Raw genomic sequence first — 24,374 nt, forward strand, 5'->3', positions numbered from 1 at the left:
TGCTGAAGGCAGAGGTGGAGCATGGGGCAAGGTGTACATGCAGCAAGGAATGATATCATGCAAGCAGCTTCTTCCAATAAGCGAGCAAAATCTCCATGTTGCTATCAGCACAGCTGGGTGAGCAACATCGCCTTTGCAACACGCTCACTGCCAAAGCCCAGGAAACTCAAAGATAAGGCCAGGAAGACACCCCTGACTCCAGTCACTCAGAGCAAGAAAGCTTGATGACAAGACTGAGAAAGGAAACACTAGCCTTAGCAATGGGTCTTCTGTTCTGTTCACATCCCTCAGAGCTGGACAGGGAGGAGATGGCTGTGGCCATGGGGAGTACAGCAGTGCTGCCATTAGTTGTCTGCTCTCTCCTCTATGACGGCTCTGGTGGGAATGGAAAGTGGTACTCAGTACCCATCAGAAGCCAAAATCTTCAGCATGGATGTTTTGGGTCCAGACTGCAATTCTATGTCCAATGGCTGGAGCTGGGAGTCAGTATTGGGAGCTGGTGAGGCTCTAGGAACCAAGAGAAGATGTGGAAGTGTAGTTTAATATCCTGGCTGCCCACTTCTCTCTTTTCGTAGAAAGACATCTGGAGAAATGACTACCATGACCTCTCTTTCTACTGCTCCCTTCTTGTGGGACATTATGCTTTTTGTGGGTTTTGGTTTTTTGAAGTTAAGTTTGTTACACAGTCTTGGTGAGTGTTTTGTGGCTTGTGGCAGTGTGTAGGCGAAGAAAAAGGACAGGGCTGTGCTGAAGGCAGTTTGGTCTCTGTTGGTAGAACCAGCTGTTAGAATCAAAGGTAGTTTCCTAAACCATCTTTAAAAACCACTCCAACAAGCTCCGCTCCCTGCTGCTCGATGTCCCTGTCTTCTCAAACCACACCACTCATGTTTGTTTTGGCAGATGGTTCGTTCTCCTCCTCTGCCTACTGAAGTTGGAACTCCACAGCCTCCACCCATGCTCCCATGCCTCACACCAGTTTCTGCTGGTCTGGCAAAAGAAGGGGGCTGGGAAAGGTCTGCAGACCTTTCTGGGCCAGATATCTGGTGTGTGGGACCGGACTGACTGACCCGCCCTGAAGCACGTGTGTTAACAGCACTCGGTGCTGTGGCCAACATTAATGATTTGCGGACAAGCCATAGGATCTCAGCTAACCAGATGAATACCTTATCTGGTAAACAAATCCTATGTAGCAGGACAAGTTGCACACTGTCCCCAGAAGACCATAACAACTGCTCTAGAGGACAGTTTCTTTCTAACTAGAAAATAAATATTTGGGCACACGGGCACATTTATAAATGTGGATTATTTCCTGAGAGGCTGCAATGGCTCCTCTAGGTAAACACTAGCTCAGGGCACTCTCAAAGCAAGATTTTTGACCTGCTGGACCTTGGCTGGCAGGCGTGTGTCCCTGGGCAGTGAGCTGGTGGGCTGGGCATTGCTGGGAGGACAGTAAGCCCCAGGCCGGGAGCAATGTCTTTTTTCATCAAATAATGTGCCTTCTCCTTCCCATCCTGCTTGCTTCTTTTCCAGTTCTCTTCAGAGGAGATAAAGGTACTTTTCCAAGCAACGAACTAATAACATGAATATTTAAAAAGCTAAAAAAGATACCTTCAAGTTGAAAATGAGAGTTTGTCAAATGAAGCTTTAAGAAATACTATGTTGAGGCTTATTTTCAAGAATGTCCTTCCTTCCATGTAAGGACACGGAGCTGTTAGAATGAGTCCACAGGAAGGCCACAAAGATGATCTGAGGGCTGGAGCACCTCCCACACGAGGACAGGCTGAGAGTTGGAGTTGTTCAGCCTGGAGAAGACAAGGCTCCGTGGAGACCTTAGAGCAGATTCCCAGTACTGAAAGGGGCTCCAGGAAAGCTGGGGATGGGCTCTTGATCAGGGAGTGCAACAACAGGACAACGGGGAGTGGTTTTAAACTGAAAGAGGGGAGATTGAGATGAGAGTTTAGGAAGAAATGTTTTGCTCTGAGGGTGGGGAGGACCTGGCCCAGGCTGCCCAGAGCAGTGGTGGCTGTCCCATCCCTGGAGGGGTTCAAGGCCAGGGTGGATGAGTCTTTGAGAACCGGATGCAGCGGGAGGTGTCCCTGCCTGTGTCAGAAGGGTGGAACTGGATGGCCTTTGAGGCCCCTTCCAATCCAACCCATTCCATGATTCCATGATCTGTGAAATCCCATGTTGAGGCTTCTTTTCCATATATGTTAAAAGGAGAAGGATATTGGTTTTGCATTTAAGGGCTGCCTTTTAGCAGACAACAAACGTCTACCTTCCCCCTCTTAGGACACCTCCAAGTCTGCTCTGAAATGCTCTTTCTCTGTACTCTGACCGTTTCAGTCAAGTTGCTCCAAAGCACATTTCCCAGGCAGAGGGAAAAGCTCCAGAAGGAGATTTAGCATTACACTTCCTTTAAAAAGATTGATTTGATACTGAAGTTAGAGAACCAGATAAGCTTAGAGGAATACAACCAAGATACAGTGCTCTGCCTTCCTTAGTGATCAGCTCCTTCAGCGAGGGGTTTGGTGACTCCTGCCCTAATCCCTACAGACTGTCTGGTGATTGCCTTGACATAAGCTGACTTCAGCCCACAGCAGTGGAAGGTGTCCATATTGTAGGATTCCCCACCAAAAGACTCCTTTGTGCTGAAATACCACTTTCAGATGAGATTAGAGCCCATGGCAAATGACCAAGCACTGTCGTTTCCATCCATCCCTGGGGGAAACATATTCATGGCAAAAACACAACCTGAAGTTGAGTTTGCTGGGACAGGTGATATTCAGAGATGTTGATTCAGTCAGCACAAATTAGATTTGTTATTCTGAGGATCAAGGCACTTGATTTGTGTCATTAACCACCGAAATTTAGGGGTTTGCTTCAAAAAGAGGTTTGAAAGATCCCCAGAAAACCCTGAGCCTATATTAGGTGATGTGAAGTCCTAACAGCTCCCCTGCGGTTTTGCAACTCTTTCGCACTCTCCCCAAATTTGAAAACATTGTCTTCAAGCACTGCCAAGCTAGAGCTCCTCGGTGATGCTAAAATTCACTTGAAAGAATGCATTTGAAAATGAATATGCTCAAAGATTATGCACAGATTCCTGTGCTCGGATTCAAAGGCATTGTCTCATAGGCAACAACTGCAGCATATTGAATCTCGAGTTGGGGAATCATTTCACAGTGCTTTACTGTCTGTTTTAGTCCTATCTCTTTGCATCTTTATCAGAAGCCCATATATGTCGTCATTCATATCTCTCCTTGAAACAACAAAATTACAGAATTTGATCTCTGAAAAGTGTTGAGGCGAACTTTTTGTAAGTGCTCCCTCTGGCTCTGGGAGGAGAAGGGACCTGTGTGGAGATTTGCCCTTAGAGGACAGTGAAGGGTGAAGCTGGAGTTCAAAATCATCCAGATTTGGGCTTTATCTCCTTCTCCCCAGGACTATGAAAGTATGAGAATCTGGTGAACTAATCTGCCGTGGAGGCAGGGGCTTCGCCACAGACACCAGCCACACAATGGTGCTCAGGATGTTTTTTATTATGAGAACTTGCACCCTGCAGGGAAGGGGAAACGGGGGGCGGGGAGGGCTTCGAGCAGAGGCGAGCACAAACTGCTGTCAAAAATTAAAGCCTGTGCAGATATCCCCTGCATCCCCACGTGGAAAGGGTTCTTGGGGAGATTTTTAAGAAATCGACAGTCTTTTCTCCCCAGCAGCATTTCTCGGTGATGACAGAAGCCCTCTCTCCCTTCCCCCCATGCTATCAGCTGGCTAATCTGCCTGCACATTCTGACACACAGCTGCGAGAGATGAAAACTGTACTGTTGATAGATGAAACTTTGGATAAGATTACATGGTTTTGAATATCTTGATGACATATTTGTCTGAAAAGTCTTTTAGAGGACAGCCTAATATAAATGCACGGAAATGTTTCTAATGACTAGCATTTGTCTACGTACTTGGTTTGGAAGATTAACATTCACGTGTTCTTCGACTGTCATTTGCATTTGTATGTGGAGGAAAACTTTTCAATAATCACTTCTTCATGCCGAGAAGAGTTAACAATTTATTCAAAATACACAAGGCCAAATTAGTCCCTTCTGTAAGGCTGGGAGCTCTGGTGGAGTTGCACCAGCGGTGGATCTGGCTTCATTCTGCTCTGCAGCAGCCGCAGCTCCATGCCCAGGAGGATGCACACGCTGACCTTACCTGTGGTAAAGACAGGAATCCCCCCATTAGAAAGACAGAGCGCATTGCAGAGCACATGGGCGGGGGGGGAAAACAACCACCCAAGGTCAGGACAATTGCATCTTTCATCTCTTCTGCTGTGCTGAAGCCTGGCTTGTTTTCTATTTCGCACTGATAAATGAATGCAGTAAGACTTATCACAGTACTTTTACTTTCACAGCACCCAACAGCGTGGCGGGACCTCCAGAGTCCCATTTTTCAGCTGGGGGGAGGACAGAGCCTTATTTTGACAAGTATTGTCACGAGAGCCGGGCACCAGGATGGTTTTGAAATCTGCCCTAGCTGAAAGCCTTCTGAATTTTAGGGTTTTAGATGCCTCGATCTCTTCAGACAATTAGCCTTCAGGAACTCTTGAAGAAAAGTAGCTTCCATTCCTAAAATATGGAAGTGCTTCTACATACCTGGAGCCATTCACATCACAGCAAGGATGCATCTGTATCCATTCACCTCAGTTTTGCTCTGATGTGACAAATGTTGATGTAGGAACATTCCCCTGAGTATCAGAAAGGGCTTTGGTGGGTCACACATTAACAGGCACCTTCGCATTGTCCACTTGTCATGAGAAAAATAATTAGGGCTCGACTGTGCTGCACTGATGTGAAACCTCTGCCCTCCTCCTTCCTGCAGGCAGCATAAAGTGAAGATACTCCTCAAACCTGGCCCCTAGATGATAAGTTCCAGATGTCTGGGCTCAGAAAATGTAACACAACGCTATAGAGCTACGCTAGTGAAATAGTGGTGTGTCCTTTCAAAGGGCATGCTGTGAAGCAGAGTAGGGGATGCCACTCCCTCCACAACCCAAAGCGACGTTCAGCACAACTGAGAGAAAAGGCAGCGGGTGAGATGGGGAGTTGCAAGGCTGCATTGAATTTGGGGTGAGGAAAGACAAATACTTGCAGAGGCTGGTGGAGCTGTGCATCTCTGAGGGCTTCGGCTAGTTGCTTGAACACAAGCAAACCTTTCAATCTGCTCAACCCCACCTCCATGAAATCACCAGGTCTCACCATGCACCACAAGCATTATTTGGGTACTGGTGTTGTGGTACATACAGTCCTTTGGCTACAGGAGAAAACTCTCACCTCGGTTTTGCTGGCTGCTCTTTTGAGCTGCCCACAAGTCATGCAAACCCTTGAAGAAGATGCTGCACTGTCCACTGACCAGGAAAAGGTCCCCTCCACGTGAGGAGAGTAGTTTGGAGAGCAATGCACAACCCAACAGGCTGTTCATCTGTTCCATTGTTTAACGCACACTGCTTTTCCCATCACCTGCTCTCACTACTCTGAGACTTCAGATTGTAGTTGAGGTATTTTATCACAGAGGACTTACTTAGAGCTAAGGCTTCCTCAGTGTTTGAAAATATCACAATTACCTGTTTGCTTTCTCTTGAACACTGCACGTACTTCTTAAAAGGCTTCAGGGTTGAGCATGTCTTTGTCTGGCAGCGTTGTACAATCGCAGATACAATTTCATTTTGCTTCCTCTTCACATACCACTGTGTCTCCATAGACTTGCACTGACACTCTTTCCCCTTTCGGAATATATTGACATCTTGATGTCTTCTCCATAGACTAACACTGACGCAGTGTTAGGGACTTTGTGATGACACCGCAGCCCACATTAGTGAATGGTGAAATAGCCCTGTCACAAACTATATTATGAAATATAAAAACTGTTTAAAAATGTAGTTTTCCATTTAAAAAAAATAGAGGAAAAAACCTTGAGGGCCTTGAGCAGAGCGTGAGGAGAGATCTGCTCAGATCTGTATTAATATGGATGCTTAAGTACAGCAGTTTAACCTATGACAAATATAAAGATGAGCTTCATGCCTGTACATTATCAAAATTCACGGTAGCTAGGAATGATGCTCTTCATTGTGAACACATGTTATGACATTTGTGCAATACAGATGCACAACTGGTGCATTAAAAACTCTGGTTGAGCTGATATTTTATATTAAATGTCTTTTTCGTCTTTACATGAAACACAATGACCAAACTTGAACTGCCCAAAATCTGGGGGTTTTTTTCAGTGATGAAGATTCTTTATGCTAAATACTGAATCAAGCATTCTTCTTTCAGAAACGGTGGCATAAATGACTCCAATGCACTCAGTTAATTTCTGCTGAGAATCACTTTGATGCTTGACAGGGTTTTGTCAGAGTTTATTAACAAAGCCTTACTATGTATGGTAACAATTAATTTCTCTGTTTCTTTTGACAGTTAAGAGAATCTAAAATAGGTCAGGTGAAGATGGGGGAGATTGCCCATGCTTTCCTTCTTTGCCGCTCTTTTTTAACCATTGAGGACTGAAACCAGCACAACCCAAGACTGAAGAAAATACAAGCTTTAAAAGAGGTGCAGCTGTTACAGAGAAGTTTTCCTATTAATATTTGGGACACTCATTGGATCTGGGATGAGATAACTTGGACAAATCAACAAGTTAAAACAAATAGTTTGATTTCTCTGGTTGTTTATGGAAAAAAACCCTCATTTGCTTAAGAATGTTGGAGAGGTAATTTTGTCTCTTAATCCAAAAAGTGATTAATAGTAGGGCAGGCAGACATGCAGTTGGAATTTGACCACACAGGACAGAGTTCATGAGACAAATTCAACCCTGGTTTAAATGCTACACGGTCTAATGAGCCTCAGGATCTAGTTATTTTCTCCAATGTCTGCCTCACAGATACCTCAGGTCTGGAATCAGAAAATCCAGCTGTGCTCTTGCTGCTTCTCACAACACAGTCTAATTAAAACGTGCTGATAACTTTGTTGATGCATGAGAGATAAAAATCCATTCTACCTCATGCTGGTGGTAAAAATGTGGTTTCATTAGGAAAGGGAGCAGATATGAATTAAAAACATGCTGAAGATGACAGGATCATTTCCACCAACACACGCCTCTGACACCACCAGCCTCAGCATATGTTGCACACTGCTGCTTCATCTCTTGCATGGCATTGAGTTCTCCACGGTTCTAGACACTCCATGGTTCTAGACACTGCAGAGAAGAAAAGGAAGCATCCACAGCCCTAGAAACCCTCACATCAACCCAGTGGCTCCTGCAGCAGAGGTCTTCCTGAAGACCTCCTGCTGCCCTGCAATCAAGCCTCTACAGAACTGATTTTTCTTGTGCATCCCAGGACAAGCTTGTCCTACGGCATTTTTATGAGCAGGGAACATGACATTTAGTCAAGTTTTCCATCCTAACAATTTCATGTTACATATTGTTAAAGATGACTGAAATGGGTTATGTACACATCAAAATGAGTGAACTTTTACCTTTCCTATTGCAAGTTATCCGTGACATCCTTGGAAATCATTGACTTCCCAGCTATTGACACCGCTGGGGGAAGGGGAAAAAAAGTTCATCTTGCAAGAAATGCTGACTTAGAGATTTGTCAAGAAAATCTACTTTCTTCACTGAAGAAGAAAGCTTCATTATTTGCTCATCTTGGTGAAATCTAATTGTGATATTTATATTCTGTATTAATTTGATTCAGTAAAGATTTCCAACGTAGGCAAAGAAGCCAATCGTAATAATTTGTTCTGAAGCTTTTATTACTGCCGTGTTTTGAATGCAGGTATTAAACCAGCAGTGGAGCCACAGATGTTATCCCTTGCATATTGCTAAAGATGCTACCTATGCAGTTCCTAAAAGCATGAGCCCTTCTAATGGGAGGAAGCAGCAAAACTCCCATTGACTTCAGCTGGGTATAGATTTCATCTGGTAAATATGGGGCGGTGTTCCTTGCTGAGGAACAAAGTCATTTGCAAGGAACGGTTTACGGTAGCTTTGACTTCTCCTTTGTACCTGGTACTTTACAAAGTAGAGTTGCATTCCATCTATAAAAGTGAGTGCCTGGCATTAAAAACAAGTTTTCCTTTTAAGTTGAACAAACCTACTTAAAAAGAGGAGACGTTTGTACCAGCAGCTGTGATTTAGTGCATATTTTTTCTACATTTTCAAATATTCATTACAATTCCTACTTATTTTATAGGAATATCACACAATAAACATTTCTTTTCTGATTAAGGGATTGGAGGAGAACTGAATTATAAACAGTCTTAATATAAGAGGGAATTTCTATCCTGTGCTCTGGAGGCCTGAGTTTATGTGACCTTAAACAATCAGGCTGAAGAAGTCACGTCAGCTGCTGTACACATTCCACATTACTGAGGAATTAAATTAAGCAGCTTTAATATCTGTGAAATGGCACAGGCCTGAAAGAGAATCATTCCAATTTATGGACTTTGTATCTGATTTACTAGTGCATGGCTAGCAATTTCAGAGCCACCAATTGCTTTAAGACCACCTCCAAAGCGGTTTTATCACTTACAGTAAATGTGCTAACATAATGTTTTAATTAAACATTTAAAGTGCATCAAACAAATTTATTGATGCTGCCAGGGAAAGGAGAAGGTAAAAAGAAGAAATTCTGCTATTTGCAAAATAACCTGATTTACGCATCTATAAATTAAGAAACAGCTTCCCCTCCCTCCGGTTCCCTCATTTTCTAGCCCCAACTTCCAAATCATACTTTGTGTATAAAAACATGGTAAGCGCTTGTTGAAAACTGTTCAGCTATAATACCAAATGGATGTGAACATCGCATTTATTTTTGCTCCTTGAACACAGGCCTGATATTGAAATGATATAAAAGTCCCAGCAGCACTTTATATTGATGTTGGCATTAAAAATGCTTTTTCCGTTACTGAGAGAGGAGTTCCCCCCTTAAAAAAATAAAAGCCAATACCAGGCCTATCAAAACTTTATCATCCTGTTGCCACTTGGGCACTGTATTAAATATTCACAACCGAAGCTGGTTTTCATTAAAAATCCTTTTTCCTTCTGCACTAGGGATCACAGCCCTGACACGGATCCAGAATTCCTATAACTCTTTAAAAATGAGCAAAGCAAGCGTTGCATTCACATCACCTGAAACAACAGTCAGATTTCATCCCGGTTTGTTCCCAGTTCCATGCTTGCAGCAATGATGGGGGGCGGCAGGGGCAGAGATGGGCCCCAGGAGCACCGCGATCCTTCTCGCCACCTCCTCCAGCTCTGCTCATTGCTCTCTGGGAAAGTGGACCTGTGGCGACACGGCCCAGCAGTGCAGTGCGGGGAGGCTATGTGCAGGGGGCTGAATTCTGATTTATGCTTTATGGCATCAAAACTACAGGCATGTTATTTGTGTACATAATATAGCTCGTGTTTGCCTCACGAGGGGAAGAGTATTTTGTCTTCCTGAGTAAGCATTCATTTCAGAGATGGATAATCACGGCAGGTTTGCTTTCCTACATATCTTTTCTTACATACATCTGTCGTTGTGTATGAGAGAAGACCTAAATACTGTGGGTCATAATACAAATGGAAAGCTTATTTCCGTACCAAAGAGACTTACACATGCTGGTGCCTGGAGATGGGATTCTAAGCGACTCTTTTTGAGGTTAGTACTGCCTGCTAACAAGCTGATACACAAATGTGAAGTGCATTTCATTATATTATATTATATTATATTATATTATATTATATTATATTATACATCATCTGCAATTCAATTTGCTCCATGTGTTCAAACTCAATAACTGTAAACATTGTGTGGTTGGAAAGCGAACAAGTGAGGAACCCAAAAGTGGTTGAATCTGCCAGGAAACAATAGGCAAGGCAAAACACCATGACAGAGCTGAGACAACTGCTCCTGGGAGACTGGCCTTACCTTTAGTAAGAGACAAGAAAAGAAAGAGCAAGGAGGGTAAGTCATTTCATCATCAGGAATCAGAAACCTCATCTGTGCGTGTGACACAGTCATGGGTTTCATGAAAGCTGCTGTTTTGTCTAACACAAGGCAGGATAACTATTTTAATGGTGGTAGTTCAGTGATGTGAGAATCACCACTAAGTTCATCCTTTGTAATCTCCCACCATGTACTAACTCACCCCAGCTCTGCTTGGAAGAGAAACCCACTGCAGGGTGACTCTGTAGCTCATGGTTCCCTCGTGGTCCACATCTCTTTTTGTATCTGTTGTCTCCTGCTTCATATCCAGCTCTTTGGGCATTCCAGAATTCAGCATAATGGAGCCCAATCAATGATGTGAACCACTGAGCTGTAACACAGTGTGAATATGAAGAAATAATAATTGTGGCTTTCAGCAGGAAGGTGGAGATATTTTTCAAGAGAAAAGTAATAAAGACCTCAGAAGAAGGCTGCAGCATCTTTCTTTATATTGCTTCATCACGCGTGATTTACCATTGTGTTCTAGGGGCCTGACTTTCAAAAAGAATTAATTTTGCATTAAATTCGAGGTATGGTTGCTGCAGAACAGAAGATATTTGCTTATTCAGATGATGAGTTGGATGCATAAGTGATCACATCAATGGGTAATATGCACATTCAGTCATGAGAAAACATTTGAATGCCCTGTAAAGACGTAAAAGTTGAACATCTGGCCTTTTCTGTGGCACCTCAATTTCATATCAATGTCTTCTGTTCTTTGAAAGGTTCATTCCTAAAACCATCAGATCATCACAGTCTTGATACAACATTCACGGCACACTGTTCATAAAAGTACCCGGCTCAGCTGTGGTGGGAATGGCTTGAATTGTTCTGCATTACACATGTGGTTACCACCAAGTCCTTGAATTGCCCATGACTGAACATGCGGGAAAGGAGAGATGGTACTGTTCTGCCGTTCAGAGGAACAGCTCTTTCCTTCTCATCAGCTCTCATACTTTTCAGAAACATAGATTAGTTGTCAGTATGAACTGTGAGGAAAGAATACCTAAAATTAGGTAAAATTAAGCACCAGGTACCATTCATTTCCTCTTGGCTTTGTCCTGCAGCCTGCTCACCTCACTGAAGCCCCATCCATTGGCTTTCTGCTCAGTTTTCTAGTCAAACCAAGACCCACATCTGTCTAAGATACTGTATATTGTGAAATAATTTTTTCAACCTATTAATTTAGAAGCATCGTGATGAAAATTGCTCCTGAACAGAAAGACTGATACACCAATCACTTTTCTTGTGTGGATTCACAACTATCTGGCTGCTGATGCCGGAGAGCATTGATATGCTGCAGGTGTTCCCTCCTCAGAGGATGTCTCCCACATCTCACCTTCATTTCTGTATTTTTGCCCTTGCTCCAGCCACTCCAGGCCTCTAAAGAAGTTTGAATTTGGACTTTGCAACCATGGTTATGAGTCATAGCAATATTCTGACACATCCTGGTATATTAGTTAGGGGACTTGTGAAACAGAGGAAGGACAGCGAGTTATTAGTTGAAATTCCCAAATGAAGGGCCAAATGCTGAGAAAACTCTGCTTTTATTCAGCCTCAGCTGAGGCAAAATTCTCATGGAACATCAATAAATACTTATCTGCTAACTAATGAAAGCAAAAGAAGTGTGGCCAGCACCGCGAGGGAGGGGATTTTGCCCACATGCTCTGCTCTCTTGAGAACTCACCAGTTCTGGAGTCCTCAGCATGGGAAGGACACGGAGCTGTTGGAGCGAGTCCAGAGGAGGCCAGAGAGATGACCCAAGGGCTGGAGCACCTCCTGTATGAAGACAGGCTGAGAGAGTTGGGGTTGTTCAGCCTGGAGAAGAAAAGGCTCTGAGAAGACCTTAGAGCAGCTTCCAGTACTGAAAGGGGCTCCAGGAAAGCTGGGGAGGGGCTCTTGATCAGAGAGTGCAGGGGTAGGATGAGGAGAACAGTTTTCAGCTGAAAGAGGGGACATTGAGATGAAAACTTGGGAAGAAATGTTTTCCTGTGAGGGTGGTGAGGCCCTGGCCCAGGCTGCCCAGAGCAGTGGTGGCTGCCCCATCCCCGGAGGTGTTCCAGGCCAGGTTGGATGGGGCTTGGAGAAACCAGATCCAGTGGGACGTGTCCCTGCCTATGGTAGGGGGTTGGAATTACATGGGCTTTGAGGTCTCTTCCAACCCAAACCATTCTGTGATTCTATAATAGCTATTTGTTAAGTTCTTGGCATCAGACTTCCATTCTCGGTGGCAACATTAGGGGCCTTGGCTTCTGGACCCCCAGCCTGGATCTGCAGGACTCTTATGGAGGAAATTCATTCATGTTGGGCTTGATCCCTATTTTTATGTTTAACATTAGGAAGAAGCTCAGGCTGCTGTTTGGAAGTCCGGTTTCTAAGCCTGCCAGCTGCCACCAGAATCTGAAGAAGGAGGACAACTGTCTCCAGACTTGGGTATTGTTAGATGCAGATGATAGGGAAGTTAACAAGGGTGGGTTGAGTCATTCCCCATGCAGCCTCTTTACATGCTTGTACTCCTGACCCCAAGATCAAGTTCCAGATAGCGATGTCTGTAAAGTTTAGTTATCTTTCAGAGAGACCACAAGAAGCCTAAAACTGAACTTCTCGTTTTCCATGAGAAAACTCTGTAGCAGCCCTGCCCTGCTGCAGTAACTGCAGCTTTGCAGCACCTTCACTGCAAAAGGGCACTGTGGGAATCCACACTGGCATCCTGACCAGCAGTCCAGATGCAATTTCCATGCAGAGAGAAAAATCCTCTCTCAAGAAGGGTGCTTCGGGGAAATGAAAGAGCAGACCCTCAGGACCTGTCACTTCCTCTGATCTACAAGCAGCTCTCCCAGCTGAGTCTCTGTGTGAAGTGTTTACTCATCTGCTTGAGCACTGGGAAATGAAAAGAAGGTTAAAAATTAATCTTTGCAGCAGGCAACTGCTGGAATGGGTTGACATGGTGGTGCAAATTTTTCCAAATACTAGGAATGTTATATAGTGTTGGAGTGACCAGGAATACCAGGGTTAGTGTGTCGTAGCTTGACCCGTACAACTGGAGGCTCTACCTGACCTCTGTGGAGTCAAGCACCCCGTTTTGCACTGACCTGTTTAGTTTTGGTGATGTGAACGTGTTGGTATTTCAGTTCTTCTCTGCAACGGTGCCCATCCAGCTACAGAGAACTTTGCGTTCCCAGCTGTACTTGCAGAATAATGTGGCAGGGTGGATATTTATCCTTTAACTTTGCAAGGGCAGATTTACTGATAGCAGCCTATTTGAGTCATCTGGAAAACTATAGAAACCTTATGGTATATCTTATTTGTGGCTCTGAGCACTTGATGTGGATCATTCCTTGCAATAGGACACAGCCAAGTGCTGCTGGACTCAACTTCAGGCTGAACCTTGAATTTCAGGCAGATATAAAAAATATAAATCCCTGTTAGAAGAGCCGGCAGGGGATGGAATCTAAACCTGCTGGGGCTAAACTAACCCCAGAAAGTGCTAGCCTGCCACTACACGAGGCCAGTCTCTAAGTAGTTTGGTAGTTACCTTAACAGCTATAAAAGGTGTAAATCTGTAGAGGGGAGAGAAAGAATCAAGAGAGAAACTGCCCTACCTGTCTTCTACTCCACAGGGAATAACACAAGCTACATTCACAGTAACTGATCCAAGTAAATGCTCTAAATGGAGAGAAAAAAGCTGTGGCTGAAATCTCTGTGCAAATTACAGGGAAACAAGTCTGTACCTCCAGTTCTCTCTCTCAGTCTAACTCCTGTGCTGGGCAAATAAATCAGAACTGCCCTTGCTAAAGAGCTTTAAGCCCCTTTATACCATTTAGTAAACATGGAACTAAACAGCTTCGGGTATGTAAACACCCTTCTAGCAGCACTGGGATGTTGTTGCTGTTTCCCAGAATAATAAATGCAGAGAGGGTGGGAGAGGTGTGTATTGTCTTGAAAAACATCACAGGCTTTGCATCAACAAGAGGCAACCGACCACCTTTTTTTTGTTAGGAATACAAGTGGCTGTAGAAACCCGCTCACACCCTGCGTGGATGGCTCCTGGGGCACGGGCAATAGGTTTTGGCTTTTCATGAGCCAAGCTGGTCTTAAGCGTAGCAGAAAGTAAAGCTGGAATTGGTAGTTATAATTCACTCAGAGCATATCACGTGTGGCCGTTAGGGCAGGCTTAAATAAACATAATTAGAGACATTCCTTCTGCAAGATGGTTCGGCAAAAGGATTCAAGTGCACACCTATTCCTTGCCCTGCTTGAAGTACTAATGCTGCTCCACTGCTAGAAGCAAATGCCTTTTGAAGGCAGTTCAGAGCCCCTGTACCGTCGCTTAGCTTTATAGTTTGCTGGCTGCGTGTCATCTTTGAAGGCCGGGAAATTGCAGTGGCAGTGCAGTGATTCCCAGCCGAGTGAAGCAGACACTTGACACATTTCATCCCTTGCAATTAAGGGAGAAAAGCAGAATCGGGGAGAAATTCAAGCAGCATTTTAGCAATAGACCTGTATCAAGATGAAGAACAAGAATCACCCACAGACACACGCAGGACTGCTGCCGAGCACAAATAGTAGTAAATGCATGTGAACTTTGCTTGAGAAAGCCTAACACTTAGAAGACTTCATTTGTTGCTCTCAGTCATTTACACACATCCTTCTAAATACAGGAAGCTCAAACATAATCAAACCCTGTGTGCAAATTACCAAGTCAAACACTGCTATTCTGTTCTGTTCTCTTTTAATATCAGAGAGCCAACCTCCGCGTGCAAAAATACAATCTAGTGATAAAATGACTAATAGATGAGTAAAGCCATTTTCCATTGTGCAGGCGTAGCTCTGGGGATCATTTGTTTTCCATGGTAGATCCCTTAGACAGTGAATTCCTCTCGTGGTTGGGATTATATTAATGACCAGGACTGTTAGTCACCTCAAGGGAGCTGAAACAGGATGCCACAATGGTTGCCATTATTAATTCCTACTGCAGGTGTGAAAATTAATTTCATGGGTATTTTTATCATTTCCTTTAATTTAAGGATTCGAATTTCTGAATGATCCAGATGGAGACAAATCTGAACTGAGTCTGCCCGGTGCTCCCACAACAGTGAACTGATTATGATGGAGTAGGAGGGGAAAAATGGGGTATAAGACTTTCCATCCCTCGCTGGGTGAAGACAATTAATGACACTGAAAGATATCAGATGTCATCATGACATACACTTCTTTGCACCAAGACTCTGTAAAGCAATCCAGTAAATTGCAGGTTGTTTTCATTTCAGTGGAAGAATAACACATTTGCCAATAGTGGGAGAAAAATGAGAAGTTAAATATATCAAACCAAATCAAATGTAGCTGATTAGAAAGCTACAGTTTCCATCTGCTGGCACTGGTACTGTTTTCACATAGATTTTCCGACAGATGCTGCTATATCTCCATCGTCAAGAAGACAGCACCAGCAGCCAAGCTTCTGCCACAAACTCAGCATCGTTAACCAGAGGTGGAGTTGGGCTCTTCAGCTTGGGGAACAGGAGGGGGAAGGCTGGCAGGGGAGAGAGCTCACCTTGGCTGGAGAGGACAGGAGATGTAATCAGCTGGATCCATGGTGGAGGGGCAGGCTGGGAAAGGGGAAAAACTCTACACACCCCCTTCCCTGTTTCTGCCCATGATTAAGCCCCAACTCCTGCCAGTTCAACAGGCAAAGGTGTCGGCTCCAAACCTGTCCCTATCCATTGACACCTCCTCCTGCCAGAGCGCGATGAGTAACGCTCAGAAGATAAGCAAGTTAGGCCAGACTCAGTCAGATAATTAAAGGCTGGACATAACGCAAGATCCTTATGTGCTCTTATACGTACAGCTCATCGGGATTTTGGATTTATAACACATCGCATTAATAACTACCTTTCATTGTCCAGCTCTCCCAATGTCTGAGAAACCTTTGCCGTGCGGGCAAGCCCCCTGCCAACTCCAGAGATGGACTGAGAGAGAACCAGCGGTCCTGCCAGGGGGTTCGGGCCTCTGAGCTCCCTCCCCATTTGTGCCGCAGTCATCAGCCCTCAGCTGTCTTTATTTGAAGGGTCTCTGCTTATTGTTGCTGTACAAAGCCTTTTTTTACTTGATTGCTCTCCCCTTCCACCTCCATAGCCACTTCCATCAGCACTACCCGAGTGCACGGTGGGAGGGAAAGCTGCAGCTCGGAATTGGCTTCACTTTACATCCTCCTCCCCACACTGAGAGCTGTGAGAGCTGGCGAGGGCTCGCCACCAGCCTCCTCTGTTATAATCAACCTTTCTAGGTCATGTAAGCCAGAACCCCTTGTGCCGCCGCAGACCACTCCGTTACTGTAAGCAGTTATCATGTTTTACTGTTTACAAAGAGTAAATCCAAAGCACGGTGCTCAGCCCATCCACACAGTGCAGAGGGTCACTAAAATTAATGAGTCTGTGCCATCCCTCACTTCTGGACAGTAAATCACAGAGCAGTTTAGAATGTTCTGAATTTCATAACTTTTAATAAAGACCATCTCCACCTTCACAGTGGCACATCAAAGCATCATGTCAGAATCGCGCCCTCCTCACCACTTACTGACGTTTGGCTTTAAGGGAGAGATGGCACATAAAATTCACCGAGTTTCTCATACTGCCACTGTTCCTCACTGCTGCAGCAACTTTACTGCAGAGCAGAAGGGAGGAAAGCAGCAGTAATTTTTCTGAGCTAAAATAGATACAAATACAGCGTGTGTATCACAGGACACGGTCAGGATGGCTCGGACACATAACATTAATGCAATTACTTTACTCTCTTCCCTTAAAAAATACTGGGTTTCTGCTTCTGTAGAATTTTCAGATTCATTTGTGCGTGAGCTTTTACCAGGTTCTCTCCAGATAACTTCAGAGCAAACACTATGATATAACTGAATATGAGTGTCCAAGTTATAAATGATAAATTCCACCATAAAACTTGATAAAAATCTTTACCGCAATTTCATGTTTTATTTCTTTTAGATAAACAGATTTTTTTTAGCACCAAAATGTCCTCATTGATTTTTACATTTAGGCAAAGCCATTTGTGAAAATTAATAAAGTAGGAGATGCATCATGAAACCAGCAAAGCACAAAGCTTGTGGCACTAAACCTCTGACCACGTCTTACGGTCACCTGTAGCTCTGCGCTGCCTTCCCTTCCGACGGAGAAATTGTTTCAGGATTGCACACGGTTATCTGGAATATTTCTAGCATTTTATCAATGTTAGAAGCAAGCAATGAAAATATTCTGACTGCTACAAAGCCACCACTTCATTTGGACTCAGGGTACCCAGAGCAAATTCACGCTCTGGTGTGGCACCAATGCTGCCTTTTCTGCACAGCAACCATCAGACACTTCCAGTGGGATAAAACCAAAGCAGCCTGCAAATACCTCACAATTCTGACAGCTAAAACAGAAGCCTTCTTAGAGGTGACACAAAAGTAACCAAGATGTGCGTGTAAGCCTGCATTTCCAAAAGTCTGTTTTCTGATTTAGCAATAGCAACTTCATGTACAAACGAACAGGGATTGTGTATTCAGGGTCTGTGCAAAGTGGCTAAGTAGGAGAGTGGATGGGAAAAGAAAATCTTTCTTTTTCTCTCCTTTTGCACAGTTTTGAAAGGCAGCAAGGCCAGTGGATTGGGTTACACTAGTGTGGAACTGGGAAGGGAAGAGAGAGGAGAAGCAAGTTTCATTAAAAGGGAGAATTCTACATAAAATATCCTGGAGCTGATGAAGGAAAGGAAGAGACAGCCAAGATGTTCGGCTGCAAGTGGAGTCCAATTTGATGCTCAGCGTGAGTTTAAAGGGAAGATTTTCTCAGTCTTAAAATAAAAGAGCAGTATCAGACGCGTATGGGGCAGCAAACTGTCGTCACAGAAATGGATTGTACCAGGCTCAGGAAAAGCGAGAGTGGCAAAAGCAGCTCGTTTTGCTGTGCTACATTTATAGATGTGCTCATTTGAATGCTCCCAAGAGGACCAGCTTTATACACCCAGGCACCATATACAGTCATCCCAGCACCCAGCATCCTGATGCCAAAACCTGAGTGTAAAGTTAACTGGGAATTTGGCCTTTGGATTTTGGGGACCAGACCCGATTTCCCGCCAGCAGATCTGGCAGATCTTTCATTCCTTGGAGCACTGGCCTCTGACACAAACACATCACTGACACCAAAGACCTGATCCTGATGCCACTGAAATCAATACCAGTTTTGTCACTGGTTTTAATGGGATCAAGAATTCAGTCCTGCAGTTCTTGAATTCAATAGGCTTGGGGTTTTCTCTGCATAATTGTGTTAATACTGCAGAATGCACTTAAATTATATTGATCATTTGGATTTAAAGCCAAGCCTAGAAACAGGATTGGGAGAAAGAAAGAAAGAAATGTTTGAGAAAGTGAGTTTCGAGCAGCACATGCTCATGGTGTCCGGGAGCTCAGCGGTAGCAAAGCCTGCAGTGGCACAGCCTCCGTGAGCCAAGCCCCTCAGAAAGCACTGGGGGGAACAGGGACAAGAAATTTGCTGCAGAGATCCTCTGAGATCCTTTTTCAGCTGCTCCTTCTAAAGCAAACCTTTGAGTTACTTATGCTTTATTAAAACCAAACAAAACATTGACAGAAGAAATTATGTCACACATACACACACTGTAATTGATTCTGCTGCTTCTCTGCCGTTCCTTTTCCCTCTTCTCCGGCGCAGGGTTGTTCGGTATTTCTGTAACACTACCGGCAAATCAGAATTTACCGTACATATGTTTGTGTTCCACTTAATAAAAAATATACCTATATTTTCAGATAAACTTTGTTAGTAATTCATGAGGTAAGTGACTATTTATGCTAATAAGGCAGAAATATATTCTCAAGCATAATGCATTACATAAATTTGAATGTAAAATGTTCAATTATGAAGTAAATACAGGTAATGCAAATAGTAAATTACATCCAATAAAAATATATAAAGAATGTGTCTTCAAAGAGAGAGAGGCTTTTATTTGCGTCTGTGAGTTGTTTAAAGAGAAAAGAATTAATAAACACTGAATTACTCTTATGATAATTTAGGTCATAATTCACCAATCCGTAACAACTCCCAGTAATCAGACTGTTGTTTCATACCCGCCGATATAAGGCAGGACTGTTTCCTCAGCAATTTTATCCCTACCAGATTATCTCGTCTGATTCTATTAATTCTCTCCCATAAATCTGCTAACAGTGATGTGTGATTTACTTACCCTGTTAACTGATCTGAAGACTGTTAAAAGGATTTATCTAGCACTGCACCTAGGAGCGGTTTATGCCTTATCACTCTGTTACCCTGAAGAAGTCTTTCTGAAATCAATTTGGCTGGTTTCATAGTTAAATTCAGCGGACACTGTTTAGTTCTGCACCATAAAATCGGACACTGGACAAACAAAAGGAGCAGTAACTGTACTGAATGTGTTGTTCTTGGTATGGGATTAAGTTATAACAAATTAGGCTCTGATTCCATATAACTCATAACCTGCACGTTCCCTTCCGTGGTAGATACACACGTATGCACACTTCAGCGATGGAAGGTCTTGCACAGGCTGCAACATGGGGCGATCCGGGTGTATCTGGAGTTAATGTTTCACATCCCCCCATAGGATTTGTCAGAAAACTCTCCCACAATAAATATACATTAGTTCGAAAGCTTAGGAACCAGGGTGGCAGCAGGGCTTGTCGTCAAACAGAGATACTTAAAAACAAACCCGAGCAAGGGGCTGCAGAGAGGGACGCTGGAGTTTTCCCTCTGCCTAGCTCTGGGCAGGATTGTTACAAACAGTGCTGGAAAAAGGGATCAGACTGGGGGAATTGCCCTGCGATAATTGTGGAAAAACTGAAGGCTGAATAGCTCTAATTGAAATGAAAGTGTGCGATTGTTAGGGAAGAAATGCTGTTAATAAAGGACTGTAAATGTTTAGACATCTATTGTGAATAGCCAAATAATAAAGAAAAATACTACTAAAATGAGAATTATACAGTTAGGGAGGATAATGTTGCTTCTGAAGGTTATCCAAAAAATTGCTAATAATCTTTTTCTCTCTGCTGCACAGAACAGCAGAGACATTTCGGTGCAGCAGTTCTGTCTAACAATCACACAAGAACAATATCATACAACTAATAATTGCACTGGTTGTTCTGGTAGGTCAGAGCTTCAATTAATTTGCAGCACTTGCTTACATCGGTATCAATTAAGAGACGGCCCCTATTAGCCCACACAATTCCATGCTCTTTGTCTGGAGTTCAGAGTTTACTTGGGAAATTTACTCCTTTGCAAATGTAGCACTTGGAATCCTCACGCTCAAACAAGCTGTTTCACGGGGCTGGAGCCGCGTTGCCACAGCCAGCTATCCAGCAGGCAAGTGAAATACTACAACTGTACGCTATGAAAAGCAATAACCTTTTCATTTAAATATATTAGCACACATTTTATGCCTCTCACAGGTGAGCACAGTAAGTGATCTACAGTGTCACATTCATCTCGCTCAGGGAAAAACACAAATAGAGGGGATTGGACTGTCCAGGGGGGGAGTTATATTCTGTGAGCCTGGAAGTTTTGTTGATTCCAGCAATGTGAAAAAAAGGGAATACCGGCCTGAGGAATGAGGTTGTATCAACTTTGTCAGTAAGACAACGCCAGCAGACGTCCTCGGCTCTCTGTGCAGGTGTGTTGTGTGACCATGCAGAACTGCACCTCAGTGGTGTTAGCGATGTCGGTAGCATCTTTTAGCCTCACAGAATTGCCTCTACGATCATTTCTAGATGCAGGTAACCTCGCAGAGTGCCTTCCCGAGTGAGCTGCCAGGAGCAGCGCTCTCTATAAGACTGTCAGATGTTCGTCCTGGCACTCACAAGGGCAATGGTGTGGCCAGGAGAATCAATCCATTCACAAACTCACTGGCCAAACCCTGTTTCCCCAGCAGAGATTCCCTGGCTGTTGCAAATGATGATTTCTACAGCCGGTGAGAAATCACCCTGCGACTTTCCCGCACCCACAGAGCATCCCTGCGCGGTTATAAACAGCGAACTCCGCGGGGAAGGGCCGGTGAGGGGAACGGGCAGAGCAACGTTCACGCAGCCGGTTTAATGTATGACCGAGTGTCAGAAGTCAGGGTTCTGAGAATTACTTTTCAGATAAACAACTTTATAGCACCGCACTTAATCTTACTTACCAGGGACATCTCATTTATCACGGAATTACAACTAACTTTAATTCTATCGATATTCCCATAAAGCCTAGTTGGAAAATCAAGCCCGGCAGTCCCGGAGGCTGCGGGTTCCCCGGGACACAGCAGGGTGCGGTGATGCTGCGGGAACGGGAACAGTGCAGGGTGTGGGTCGCCCAGGATGGAGCGGGGTGTGGGGTGCGGGTTCCCCGGGATGGAGCGGGGTGCGGGGGTGATGCGGGGTGTGGGGACGGTGTGGGATGCCCCACAGCCCCGAAAGCTGTGGGCTCCAGGCTGGTGCGGGGATAGTGCGGGGAGGGACGGTCATGCCTGGTCCCTTCATACCCGCAGCCCCCGGAGCCCCCACAGCCCTGCAAACCCCGCTCCAGTCCCGCTGCAGCCCCGCAGCCCCGCTCCAGCCCTACAACACCCGCACTCCCCGCAGCTCCACAGACCCGGCAGCCCCGAGCCTCCGCAGCCCCTCGCAGTCCCGCTCCAGCCCCGCAGCCCCTCGCAGCCCCTCGCAGTCCCGCTCCAGCCCCGCAGTCCCGCTCCAGCCCCGCTCCAGCCCCGCAGCCCCTCGCAGCCCCGCTCCAGCCCCTCGCAGCCCCGCTCCAGCCCCGCTCCAGCCCTCCAGCCCCGCTCCAGCCCCGCTCCAGCCCCGCAGCCCCGCTCCAGCCCCGCTCCAGCCCCGCTCCAGCCCCGGAGCCCCGCTCGCACTGACCTGCGGACGAGAGATGGCGCTGTCGGGGTTCGCACCGCGCCCGCCGCCGCCTCCTGTCCCTCCCGCGCGGGGAGGGGGGGGGGCGGCAAAAGCAAACACAATTAGTTCTGAATGTATCCAATTAATGAGGCCGGGGGGCAAACGTGCGGGTTTGGCGGCTCCGTGCCCGTCCTGCACACAGAGACCGGGGGCAGAGGCAGCCCCCCCTCCTCCGCCCGAGGGGTCTCCCCCCCGCCGCGGGTGCCGGCGCAGGAGGGGGCAGCTCCGCGCAGCGCCGCGGGGAACGGGAGGCGCTGCCCCGTGCGCGGGGCGGGCGGGCAGGCAGGCGTTAAAGCGCTCGGCCCCATCCCGCAGCACAGCCCGGCGGGCAGGCAGGGGTTAAAGCGCTCGGGGCGGCTCCGTCCCGTCCCGCATCCCGGTGTCCGGGGCAGGCAGGCAGGGGTTAAGGCGAGCGGAGACGTCCCTCAGCACTGCCGGTCGGGCAGGCAGGGGTTAAGGCGCGCGGGGGCGGGAGCACCGTCTCAGTCCCGTCCCGTCCCGCCCCGCAGCGCGGCCCGGCGGGCGCGCAGGGGTTAAGGCGCAGCTGACAGTCAGCTGAGGGCCGGGCCGGGCCGGGCGCGCGCCCCCTATGCTAATGCGGCTGGGCGGCGCGCGCCCATTGGCCCGCGCGGCGGGGCGAGCGCCCGCGTGACGTCACGCGCGCTATAAAACTCCGCCAGGCTTTTAAACTCCTCTGCCGGATGAAGCCTTTAAAATATTTCTCATCTGTTTGCCGTAGCTTTGGCGCCGAGGTTTGTTTTTTTTTTTTTTGTTTGTTTGTTTCCCCCTCCCCTCTTTTTTTTTTTTTACTCTTCTTCTTGTCGCTCTTTTGGTTCCGGTACCGACTTTGATTTTTGTTCCCTCGGCTCCGCTCGTCTCTTCGCCCTCCCCGATGAACCGCTCTCCTCGCTCCGCGCTTTGCATGAGAAAGCCCAGAGGAAAGGCGCCGTGAAGTGTTAAAAATAACAAAACAAAACAACAACAAATCTCCTCGCGACAACCCCAGCGCACACTTCCAGCTGCAGTTCGCGGGCGGCGAGAGGGGAGGGAGAGAGGAAAAAAAAAATAGAAAAGAGAGAGAGAGAGAAAAAAAAAAGAGAGAGAGAGAGAAGCAAAGCCCTTTATGCGAAAGGCGAACAGCGAGAGCCCCTCGCTCTGATGCATCAGCGGAGACTCTGCGAAGGATAACGCGGAGCGGGAGCGAGCGCAGCCCGCGCGGGGCCGTGGCGACCGGCGGAGGAGCGGAGCTCGCCAAAAAGCCAAACTGGCTCACCCGGCGGCGACCCAGAGCAGCCCGCTGGCTCCCGGCGCGCACCCCTTCTGGAGGGCTGTCAGCAGCAAGAGGATGGCATCGGAACTGGCGATGAGCGGCTCCGACCTGCCCACCAGTCCCCTGGCCATGGAATATGTTAATGACTTCGATCTGATGAAGTTTGAAGTGAAAAAGGAGCCGGTGGAGACCGACCGCATCATCAGCCAGTGCGGCCGCCTGATCGCCGGGGGCTCGCTCTCCTCCACGCCGATGAGCACGCCCTGCAGCTCCGTGCCCCCGTCCCCCAGCTTCTCGGCGCCCAGCCCCGGCTCCGGTTCCGACCAGAAGGCGCACCTGGAAGACTACTACTGGATGACGGGCTACCCGCAGCAGCTCAACCCGGAGGCGCTGGGCTTCAGCCCCGAGGACGCGGTGGAGGCGCTGATCAGCAGCAGCCACCCGCCGCTGCCCGCCGCCTTCGATGGCTATGCTAGAGGGCAGCAGCTGCCCGGCGCCGCCGCGGGCTCCGCGCCGCCCGACGAGATGGGCTCGGCGGCCGCCGTGGTGTCGGCGGTGATCGCGGCGGCGGCGGCGCAGGGCGCGCCCCACTACCACCACCACCACCACCACCCCGCGCACCCGCACGGCCCCGCGCCCGGCTCCGCGCCCCCCAACGCCGGCTCCGCGGGTGGAGGCGGCGGCGGCGGCGGAGGCGGAGGAGGAGGAGGAGGAGGAGGAGGTGGAGGAGGCTCCGCGGGGCTGCACCACCCGCACCACGGCGGCGGCGGGCTGCACTTCGACGAGCGGTTCTCGGACGAGCAGCTGGTGACCATGTCGGTGCGGGAGCTGAACCGGCAGCTGCGGGGCGTCAGCAAGGAGGAGGTGATCCGGCTGAAGCAGAAGAGGAGGACCCTCAAAAACAGGGGCTATGCCCAGTCCTGCCGCTTCAAGAGGGTCCAGCAGCGGCACGTCCTGGAGTCGGAGAAGAACCAGCTGCTGCAGCAAGTGGAGCACCTAAAGCAGGAGATCTCCAGGCTGGTCCGGGAGAGGGACGCCTACAAGGAAAAGTACGAGAAGCTGGTCAGCAACGGCTTCAGAGAAAACGGATCCAGCAGCGACAACCCCTCCTCTCCAGAGTTTTTCAT

The 24,374-nt window shown here is 47.0% G+C and overlaps 2 protein-coding genes across 4 annotated transcripts in view; one reads left to right on the forward strand and one right to left on the reverse strand.

Annotated features, from left to right (window-relative positions):
• Positions 1-3,555: 3,555 nt before the first annotated feature.
• On the reverse strand, positions 3,556-22,901 carry LOC128853520 (uncharacterized). Its single transcript, XM_054079081.1, has 6 exons — positions 22,788-22,901; positions 21,939-22,274; positions 18,670-18,752; positions 11,706-11,836; positions 10,182-10,349; positions 3,556-9,334 (listed from the first exon to the last, which is right to left on the reverse strand). Exons 1-6 carry the CDS (start codon positions 22,899-22,901, stop codon positions 9,177-9,179), a joined length of 990 nt encoding a protein of 329 aa, XP_053935056.1. The 3' UTR covers positions 3,556-9,176.
• Positions 22,663-24,374, forward strand: part of MAF (MAF bZIP transcription factor) — a 207,292-nt gene continuing 205,580 nt past the window's right edge. For all 3 annotated transcript variants that reach the window (XR_008452014.1, XM_054078627.1, XM_054078626.1), the window contains exon 1: positions 22,663-24,374. Coding sequence is in view for 2 of the 3 variants with exons in the window: in XM_054078627.1 (XP_053934602.1) it covers positions 23,323-24,374 (1,052 nt within the window). In the remaining variant the exon portion in view is untranslated.

This window comes from Cuculus canorus, chromosome 13 (genome assembly GCF_017976375.1).
Source record: "Cuculus canorus isolate bCucCan1 chromosome 13, bCucCan1.pri, whole genome shotgun sequence".
Taxonomy (NCBI): domain Eukaryota; kingdom Metazoa; phylum Chordata; class Aves; order Cuculiformes; family Cuculidae; genus Cuculus; species Cuculus canorus.